This window comes from Gymnoscopelus braueri (genome assembly GCF_963280865.1).
Source record: "Gymnoscopelus braueri genome assembly, chromosome: 23".
Classification (NCBI taxonomy): Eukaryota; Metazoa; Chordata; class Actinopteri; order Myctophiformes; family Myctophidae; genus Gymnoscopelus; species Gymnoscopelus braueri.
This window is the reverse complement of record NC_137625.1, coordinates 39843803-39854651: the sequence shown is the minus strand read 5'-3', so window position 1 is coordinate 39854651 and position 10849 is coordinate 39843803. Positions and strand designations below refer to the sequence as shown.

Here is a 10849-nt window from a genome sequence, read left to right as displayed (position 1 = left end):
TGACTAAGTATTTGCTTGGGTCTCCAATTTCAGCCAATCAGGAAACGGTACCCAATTTAGTCGGATCATGTCTTTCAGAATATAGAGATATTTAACTCATTTTATATAACCTTTAACCAGTGGTGGAAAGTATTAAGTACATTTACTTAAGTACTCTAAAATACAATTTTGAGGTATTTGTACTTTACTTAATTTCTAATACTTTTAGTTCTACTCCACTACATCTCGGATCCAAATATTGTACTTTTACTCCACTATAATTATTTGAAAGTTCAGTTACTAGTTACTTTGTAGGTTTTGATTATTATTACAAAACATACATTAACCACTTCAGCCCTATATACATTTTGGGCATTTGAAAATAGCCGATCTACAAGATCTAGAAATGGGACATTGTGCACAGTGAGTACTTTTGGTACTTTAAGTACATTTTGATACCAATACGTTTGCACTTTTACTCGAGTAAATTTTTAATTCCGGACTTATACAGAGTATTTAACAGAGTATTTCGACATCGCAGCATTGATATTCAAGTAAAAAAATCGAGTACTTATTCCACCACTGAGTATATGCAGACGTCATATTGAGTGGCCGGAACAAGCAGCAGCAAACAACTGACATCAGTGATGGCTGGACTGCTAAAGAAGGTACGTATGGAGGTCATGTTATTGTTTGGTTATAACACACTGCACGTATGTGTATTGTCAATACAGTCTCGTAAGCTAAACTGGTTCTGTATGATAATATTCATACGGTTATAGAATTAATTGGTTCTATTTAAACCAAGACAAACGGCGTAGGTCGTGTTAACCAGTAAGCTAGCAGGTATGCTACTATGGCATTGCTAGCACTAGCTAAAGCAGTGGTTCTCAAACTTTTTCATGTCAAGGACCCCCAAATTTACACTTATTAGCCTGCGGACCCCCATTTGAAACGATATGCCAGGGACCCCCATAAGAGAAGATTTTTATGGCTCTAGCAGTGATTCTCAACCATTTTATTTCAAGGACCCCCAGTTTGACATGCATTAGGGCTACGGACCCCCATTAAATAACATTTCTATCTCTGGGACCTCAATTTATATTGGACCCGTTGGGGTCCATTTGGTTCCATTTGTACACTCTGAGTTACAGACCCATAAGGGTCCATTTGGTTCCCAACTATCCATCATTTAGCTGGGGACCCCCTTGGAACTCCCTCAATGACCCCTGGGGGTCCCCGGACCCCACTTTGAGAATCAATGAGCTAAAGAACTAGATTAACACAATCTTACCCTGTTCATTTTGGCTTGAGTTGAAATACAGGTTTTTATGCAAGGACGAAGCAATGGCAAGATGTAATCAAATTGAATAGAATGGTGCTTTCTAAGTGTTTGTTCTATATTCTGTCAGTGTTTATGTTCTAGTCTAGTGTGTATGGACAGCTTCTCAAGGCACCAAGGCTTTTAATGGGCAGCCTATTGTATCATTTTTGAAGTTCAAACTCTGCTGCCTGATTAGATTTATCCACACAAATCCAGGTTGCATGAGACTTTGACCTACAGCCTCAATGCTGTATTTGAGCTGTTGGGATTAATGACAAAGTTCTACCGCAGTTGTTTACACACATATTCTGTGATTCTGCAAATCCGCAATCAAAGTCTTGAACAGGTTGTTGGAAAATTGTACTGGCTGGAGTTGGTATATAAACCAGTGGGTTCTCAGACCTTTTAATTTCAAGGACCCCCATAACTCTGAGTTACAGACTTGAAGTAAGATCAGACACTGACTGATCTTGTTGTACTGCTCTTTTACCTTGTTCTGTAAAGCATTTTGTAATTATGTTTGGAAAAGCGGTATACAAATTCATTATAAGGGTCCATTTGGAATCCCCTCAAGGAACGCTGATGGTCCCTGGACCCCACTTTTTTGCTTTCTTTTTTGGCTTAATGTTTTCTGGCAATAGACATGGGCAATATGTAAAAGCAGTTGGGAATAATGAAATGAATAATGAGTTTTGAAGTTTTTTTAAAAATGTTTTTAAAATGTTTGTCTTATCTGCTTTACTTTTAGACCACAGGGCTGGTGGGCCTGGCCGTGTCAACGAATCCTCATGAGGTAAGAAGGGACTCACAGACAGACAGTGATTTTGGGTCTCCCCAAAATGCAGGAGCATTAAGTGCTTAGTTAAGCAGGATTTCTGTTGATATCGTTCGCTGTCAGGTGGAAACCATGTATGTCCAAAACCGTTCCTTTTTATTATTATTTAAAGTAGTGAAAATACACGTCGATGCGACACGTTCTGAGCTTGAAGTGTGCAAAACTCTTGTATGATGAACGAGGGCATTCATTTACAAAAAAGAAAAAGTATGGAGGTACGAGATTTCAACCCAACAGCAACGATATGACAACTAAACCTGAATCACCAGCAATGACATGTAGGGCTACAATGATCTATTATTTTATATATAATCACATTTCAAATAAAAAAAACGAGCTCCGAGCCACTCAGCTTGTAGCTTGTAGCTTGTAGATCGGCTATTTTCACTAATTTCAGCCTATAGTGACTTCCCCACAGAAGGGAAGTTAAACTGGAGCTATGTTTGTCTATAAATCTAGAAAGTTTGACATGCAAAATTGTAAAGAGCCCATTATGCTCCTTGAATCTTTGCATGTATCAAATACTTTGATAATGTTGTACTCCTCCTTCAACCATGTTTGTGTTCACCACAGCGCCTGAGGATCCTGTACACCAAGATCCTGGCATCGGTGCAGACCATGCCTCAGGACGCTGCCTACAGAAAATACACCGAACAGCTGGTCAACGATCGCTTCCAGTTCGTCAAAACGGTACGTGCCAATGTCACACTAGCATCGTATATAGACTATAAACCACTTAAACCCTCTAGTCGAGACTTAGTAAATCACACCTGAATTGGCTCTATACTTGGACCACTTTTTCCCTCTACACCAAATCGCTTTGCCAAAAATAGCTACAAGCTCACGTGTCACATTGCGACGCATACTGAGCTTGTAGATCAGCAGTTTTGTTGGCTAAGAATATGGATGCAACAATCATACATTTTATGGATCTTAATGAGGTAAAGTTGAGTAAAATATGTATAAAGAGGCCTAGCAGTATTAAATAAAGTTGACGATTGTAATACAAATAATTGCGATTAACGATTTAATTGTGTTTGTAGCATTGAACATATGAATAAAAAATCATGTTTTTTTAAGGCCTTGTAATCAAAACGTATGACTTTATACGTTTTGATAGGAAAGGAAATAGCTGATCTACAAGTTTATAACGCCTCACAAAGTGACGCGTTATAAGCTTGTTATAGATCTGCTATTTTTTGTTTGTTTTGACAATTATGTAAAATAATTGCGACTATCTCAAATAATTGCTATTAGACGATTATGTAATACTTGTGACAGCCCTACCCTTCAGTTGATTGTTGGTGAAATTATTTCTGTTTGAGAGAGTTGAGTGTTGTTGGTGTTTTGCAATCAGATTGATCAATTAAGTCTCCTCTTATCCATTCAAAGGAGCCGGATGTTGGGAAGCTGGAGCAGAAGATTAACTGTGGTCAGATCGAGGAGGTCATTTTCCAGGTAGGTCACTTCTCACTGACTGACACCACAACTGACTCACTGTTGAACCTCACTTTAACTACTTAAAGGGATAGTTCACCCCCAAAAAGACTTTTTTTCTATCGATTAGTCACCCCATGGAGACTTGAATTCATGGACATTCTTTAGTTTTTGTCGCATTCCTAAGCTATAATGTGATGACCAACAGCGGTTCCGGTAGGAGACACAAAGAGTCCCCTTTGTGTAAAATTTTGGGGTGAACTATTCCTTTAAGCCTTATTGTATGCAGATAAGTGTTATGGTGTCGCATCATGGTAAGAGTGTCTAGACACTCTTGATGAATGTCCAGAGGGACCGAATCATCTGTCAATTTGAATAAATGCTGAGCAAGAGCAGTGTGTGGGATTTTTGTCCATGAAAAACCTTTTTCATGATCGCTTCAGTTGTCATTGTCCAACGCACCTGCATCTGAACGAAGAGGATGTGCGACTATTTCCTTTGCATAGAATAGCCAACACTAACATTTTAAACGACGCAGATGCTTTCCCGGTTTAATGGGTTAAAGGGTAAGACCACTTTGGTAGAGGTTTGGGTTGTGTAGTTACTTTGCCATGAGGTAACTCCAAAGGTGGGCAAGAAATCAAAAATAATTTCTCCATTGATTAGAAATTGATAATTCAAAAATATGCTCCTCATTGGCTTACATTGTATGGTAAAACAGCTCTCAATGTCACTCTTTTAGCACATAAATGAACACAAACAAAGCTGATTCAGACAATATAGAGCATCACCAAACCCAGTACTGTTTGTTTTTTTAATAAAAATGTCAACTTCCTGTTGATTTTACTATTTGAAGATCTGGATCCGGATCCGCGGATCCAGTCCAGGTTTTCTACTTATTAAAAATGGCAAAATCTTTTAAGCGTTATTTTATACATAGTGGTATGATGGTGTCGCATGGCAGAAATACCTGACGCTACTTTTGTTTCCACAATTCAGTGTTTAAAATATAAATATATTGTATGTAAACAGTCATCCATATTCCCTTTATTAAATCAAAAGCCCTTTTCCCTTTTTTGATTTGCAATGTTGTGTCCTCCCTTCTTTGCAGGCGGAGTGTGAGTTGGCTCTGTCCAGAAAAATGTCAGAGTGGAAGCCATGGGAACCACTCATTGAAGAACCCCCTACCAACCAGTGGAAATGGCCCATCTAAACACTGATATTATTTATTGTAATATTATATATCTGTTAATTTGTGTGTGAGATCCATGCCATACTTATAAATAAATGTACAAATATAAAAATAAATGAATTATGTATGCTCTTCATTTAAAAAAACGCCTTAAGGAAAACAACAATGTTTCCTGATATGTCGTATCATATGGCTGTGATTTACATGCACAACATTACAACCAGATAAGTTCTACTAGAAAGACTGAAAGTTGGCACATTCTAAGACAGATCCACCAATACCATAGATAATCACATTAGATTCTTAAAGGATTTTGTTTTGAATTAATGAAAGAATATGGTTTAATTATTAAGTTGGCAAATGGACAAGGAAAATAGATTGTCCATTGATAGATTGTTTATGGTATCATGTTTATGATATCAAGAATTCGCATACACAAATGTTGATCTTGTTGATGCCCATGATGAGATATTACAAAAAAATATGGATTGTATACACAAGAACATACTACTCCCGCTTGGCCAGACTTACAAAGATTGTCGCAGATATCCGGTCGTCTGCCTATGCGAGACTAGCTAAGCACATAGAGGCACATAGGACATGTTAAAGGGCGTAATAGTAGAAAGAACCGGTGTTCCAATGAGCCAGTCCAACTTGGGAGACCCCCGTCAGCCTAACACACAGCAATGCACCACATGGACGTTTTGGAAACACTACCACCAGATACCGACTCTCCTCACTATTCTTACCCGCCTATGAGCGCTCATCCTGGGCATAGAGGCCACCGAGAAAAAGCAGATCGACAAATCCACCACATGTGGCCCTTAACTAATGATATATCAACATTGGTTAAGTAATATTGATTTCATCATTAATAAACAGGAATTAGTGATGAATTAATTATATACTAATGGTGAATTAATGTATGAGTTAATCATGAATTAAGCGTGTATGAAATTGCTCCCTATAGTAAGTTGTGCCCATAGGTGGTGTGAGGGGTCACTGAAGATCTTGAGGATCGCTTGTGGAGACGACTAGAGTTCTATTGACATCACCAGAAAGTTCTTATCAGGCAGGCATTTGTTTTTCATCTATGCTGCCTCAGCCATGTTAACCAGTGTTTAATTTAAAACTTCTTAAAACAAATATAAATGTAGAAACAAGACGAGAACTTAGAACGCCATGGCTTCCATGTCCATCTCAGACTTCCAGTGTCATAAGTTATCACACACGCACAATGATGTCATTACAGTGACGTCACAGTGACGTAAAGTGGACCTATATAAGTTGGTCTGAATGGAGAATGTTTCCAGAAGAAACATTTCTGTTTTGATGATAGTAGATTTATCAACCACATCAATACATTTTTTCTTGTGCATAGTTTTACAGGGTATCCAATAACGTTAGAAATGTCCGAATCTGGCTGGGACACCGTGACGAAGAAAAGGCCGACTGCCTCCCCCAAATCCAAGGAAGCCGTTACTACTGCTCAAAGACAGACAACGTCCCAATCTGACTGGGACACCGTGACCGTCTTGAGGAAGAACAAGAGTGCTCCCCCCAAATCCAAGGTAGCCGTTACTGCTGCTCAAAGACGCGGGGAGGAGATCGAGACAACAAAGAAATATGCTGCAGGGGAGAACAAGCAGCACACTGTGACCAAGAACACAGCCATCTTGGACGGTGAGTCAGAAGAACTGCGCCACCTAAAGGTTCCCCTGGAGGTGGGCAAGGTCATCCAGCGGGGAAGACAGGAGAAAGGCCTGTCCCAGAAAGACCTCAGCACTAAAATCAACGAGAAGGCTCAGGTCATTGCTGAATATGAAAGTGGGAAAGCAATTCCAAACAACCAGGTCATGGGTAAGATAGAACGAGTCATTGGGTTGAAGCTGCGAGGGAAAGACATCGGCCAACCTTTAGACCCAATTAAATCCAAGAAGTAAAAACAGACGAAGTCTTTAAAGCAGCCCTTCCCCACACCTTTTGTACCTGAACCCATTTAAGGTGTTTTCACAATGCATGAGGATGTCTGCGTGTTCCGCTGGCATCTGGTACAGGACTCTCCAGCCCTGAGCCATCGGCCCACTTTTTTCTGACAAAGGCAGGAAAGGTGATCTAAAAAAAACATTTTACAGCCCACCAAATGCTCTGTTCATATAACACAGGGGCTCTCAAACTTTTCAGCCCAAGACACAAAAGATGTCTCCCTGGGACCCAAACTTACAAAGATACATTATGAGATAACCAATTAATCCCCATTTAAAAAATAGTGAAAAACAAGCTCAAAACACATTGTGATGTGACCTGTTGTGAGCTTGTAGATCTGCAATTTTCACTATTTTATTTTTTTTTTTGCTTTTACATTCTTTTGAAAATCACCCAGAGGGTGAGTGGGTGGGTCGGATCGACGGTGGACGTCACAAACAGACTAGCACCTTTGCCTGATCCGCACCAAACATGGCACAAACATTGGTCAGGGGTCTGCCCTCAGAATAGCCACACCAAGGGCCACGTGTGGCGCACCGTTGCACCAAATTTGGCACAAACGCTATGGGGTTTGCCTTGAATATAGTCACACCAGGGCCCACAGGTGCACTGTTGCTCCAATCTGCAACAACCTTGGCACAAACACTGTTCAGGGGTCTGCCATGACAATAGTCACACCAGGGGCCACAGCAGTGTTTAACACTTCAAATGACCATAGATTGGTGGCCATTGCTCTGATAAGCGCAACATAGTACTGGATTTTCTAGTGTTTAAAAAGATTGCGCTTACTTAACCAAACAACGCTGAAAGCAATGCCGAGTTAATAGAGCATGCTAAACTTTTTTTTTTTCTTCTCCATTTTTTTTTTTTTTTGCGAATTGTCATGGTTTGGGACACTTTGTCTTGTTATGTCACAGACGTGATGTGGAGAAGAAGGAAGTGAAGTTCACACACTGTAAGGAGAAAATGTATTCAAAGAGTATGACAACGTTTCGATCACTGTGGGTCTTCATCAGGTCTGAGAAGTGATGTCCCAAAGGCCTCACCCGGCCTGAGCGGTGGGACATCACATACACAATGTAAAAAAAACTTGACATTTTTTCCAAATTCTGTTTGTGACCTTGGAGCTTGCTTTTATGCCCATATGGAGATATGTCTCTGATGTTATCTGTCCAGATCGGCTGTATCCCTTTTGCTCATATATGGAGATATCTGTGTGCATCTGTCTGTATCTATGCCTCTTTATGCCTCTTGTGCACTCTGAGCCTATAAAATAAACGCATTGTGGACCAGATGGTGTGGTGCTACAGCAACCATCATCTCTAGTTTAAATCTTTTGGAAATTCATAACAAATGTGTCTATGTACCATGAGTATCATTTTGCATCTTTCACCAAAATGTAGGCCAGAGTGAGACATTATCAGATGCTTTGAGCTGTTAGGAATCAGTGGCGGAAAGTAACTATACATTTACCCAAGTACATGTATTTCCATTTTTTATCATTTATTCTTCTACTCCACTACATCTCAGAGGCAAATATTGTGCTTTTTTGTCTCCACTTCAATTATTTTACATCTTTAGTTACTAGTTGCTTTGAAGATTTAGATTATTATTTCATTAATCATTAAAGCCCTATTTTTCTTTAATATAATAGTCTATTCAAAAATAGCCAATCAGCTAAAAGCTCACAAGTAAAGTTTAAATACTAATACGGTGTAACAGTCTTTTTTATATTGTTTTATTCGTTTTACTTGATAAGTGATATATTTTGGTTAAAACAAAAAGGTTTTTGTTAAAAGGTTAATGCACTATATTGTGATAGATCTATCTATCTGTCTCTCCAGCTCTTTAAAGGTAGGGTAAGTGATTTACATTGGATAACATAAGTGTTAAATAGCTGTATATTCTGATAGTCTGATAGTCATTGCTATAGAGTGTTTGTTCAGTAAAAGGAGTCTCCCATGTCTCTCCAGCTCTTTATTAAACAGAAAATGCATTTTCAGGTCAGGATGCCAATTTTTATCCAATTGCCATAGAGAGCTCAGACAGTATACAGATTAAACAAGTGAAATGGGAAGTGATGACACAAAGACATGAGCTGACCAGATTGGAACTGGAACATTACAAAAATGAAGCTGATAAATGGGCACTCTCTCCTGATTGGCTGAAAATGTATTTTCTGTTTAATAAAGATCTGGAGAGACAGGAAGACTCCAGTTACTGAACAAACACTCTACAGTAATGAGTCAGAATATAGTGCTTTAACCTTTTAATAAAAGCCTTTTTGTATTAACCAAATAATATCACTTACCCTACCTTTATTAAACAGAAAATACATTTTCAGGTAGGTGACAAAATGTCAGCCAATTCATCAGCTTCATTTTCATAATGTTTCAGTTCCAACTCTGCTCATTTCTTTGTGTCATCACTTCCAATTGCACTTGGTTAATCTTTATCCTGACTGAGTTCTCTATCCTGATTGGATAAAATTGGTATCCTGACCTGAAAATGCATTTTCTGTTTGCCAGACCCAAGGGTCGGCTTACATGAGGCTTTGTACCTGTTTCGTCCATACATAGAGACACACGGCCGGAAGCGGAAGGCCTACAAATCCACGCCCACTTTTGACACTCGGGGTCCGTTAGAACGATGAACTGCAGCTCTCAATACAATCTCTATGAGAGGCATTGTAAAATACCGTCATTTCACTGGTTAACTACTGAGGCTGTAGCGATTTTTTTTGTGTTCTAATAATCTGTCCCATTTGTTTAATTTGTCCTTTTTAATGTCCCATATCTTTCATCTCGATATACTACCCACAATATACTATAATATACTCCATCAGTATGTCAAAACCGCTAGCATCGGAGATCCAGACTTTAAGTGGTCGCATCACGGACGCATCCCTTGAGGTTTTCAATACCCAGAAAACTGGCGAAAGTGGCCGTTTTCAATAGGTTTTGGTCATTATCTCTGGAACAGAAGGTCCAATCTGCTCAGTTCAAAGCTTGTTGGATGCGTGACTTTGAGGACATTAAGCACGCAATGACACATTTTCGGGTTATTTTTTTTTTTAGGGGAGGCGAGATCTTAGTTGGGCAGGCGACCGCCTCTCCTGCCTCTACTACAGTGGGGTACGCTGTCGGTCGGCGCTCGGCGCTCGTAAAGACAGTGATGTCACTGAAATGCCTGTCTGCTGTCTACCCTCTGCTGTGTTAGCATTATGGGTAACTCGTTAAAGTGGCAAATTAAATGTGAAACACATCAACTATTAAGAAAACAAGAAGATATGTTGACAAAGACACTCCATACATTTGGAAACATATTTTTATTTAAATCAATATCGTCTCCAGTTAATGTACGAATATTTCAAAAGTAGGCTAATTCTCATATCCTCTCATAGGGATTGCATTGGCAGCTGCAGTTCATCGTTCTAACGGACCTCGAGTAGCGGCGCTGTCTCAAAAGTGGGCGTGAAATTTGTAGTCCCCGTGTGTCTCTATGGGCATGGTCACTTTGTCCTCCGGCCCCAGCCAAAAAAAAATCTGTCCCCCCAAAAAGTCTGTCCATACATGGGCATAGAAGGGACACACGTCGTGCGAAGCCCGGCCATTCAGATTTCGACCCCCAGACCCAGACTTCATTCTGGGTCTGGCAGAACCAGGTCTCCAGGTATTGTTTATAAAGAGCTGGAGAGACATGGAGACTCACGTTGCAATTTGCAAACACTCTATATAACAATGAGTACTATCAGAATATAGAGCTATATAACACGTATTTAAACCAAATAAATCCACTTAAACTACCCTTTAAGTAAAAAAAAACAAAAAAACATCCGAGTAAGTAGGGTGGGTTACCTTCACCACTGACATGTTTCATTCAAGTTTGAAATCTGCCTCCCTGAGTCGACAAGTCGATTCACCGTGATGTCCACCAGAGGGCGACGGAGACAGCTTGTCACTGTGTCTTGTCGCATGTGTTGTGCGTCACTGATGAAGTGTCAACATGGAGGGGAACGGAGCAGCTTCCACGAATTCACTTCTGAAAGATGGTAAAAAACAACAACTACAAAGCTCAAAATGTACTCCTATATTAA

The 10849-nt window shown here is 39.6% G+C and overlaps 3 protein-coding genes across 3 annotated transcripts in view; all 3 read left to right on the top strand.

The window, feature by feature from the left end:
• The first annotated feature begins 595 nt into the window (after positions 1-595).
• Positions 596-4883, top strand: ndufa5 (NADH:ubiquinone oxidoreductase subunit A5). Its single transcript, XM_080421632.1, has 5 exons — positions 596-647; positions 2052-2096; positions 2712-2828; positions 3531-3596; positions 4687-4883. The coding sequence occupies exons 1-5, from the start codon at positions 627-629 to the stop codon at positions 4786-4788; spliced, it is 351 nt and encodes a 116-aa protein (XP_080277758.1). The 5' UTR covers positions 596-626; the 3' UTR covers positions 4789-4883.
• A 1293-nt stretch (positions 4884-6176) lies between these two features.
• LOC308079200 (endothelial differentiation-related factor 1 homolog) lies at positions 6177-6710 on the top strand (the record flags this gene model as incomplete). Its single annotated transcript, XM_080420578.1, has 1 exon — positions 6177-6710. The coding sequence occupies one exon, from the start codon at positions 6177-6179 to the stop codon at positions 6708-6710; it is 534 nt and encodes a 177-aa protein (XP_080276704.1).
• Positions 6711-10740: 4030 nt separating this feature from the next.
• Positions 10741-10849, top strand: part of cog5 (component of oligomeric golgi complex 5) — an 85660-nt gene continuing 85551 nt past the window's right edge. The window contains exon 1 of the mRNA XM_080420665.1: positions 10741-10804. Coding sequence (XP_080276791.1) covers positions 10759-10804 — 46 coding nt within the window. The 5' untranslated portion in view covers positions 10741-10758. The remainder of the gene's footprint in view (positions 10805-10849) is intronic.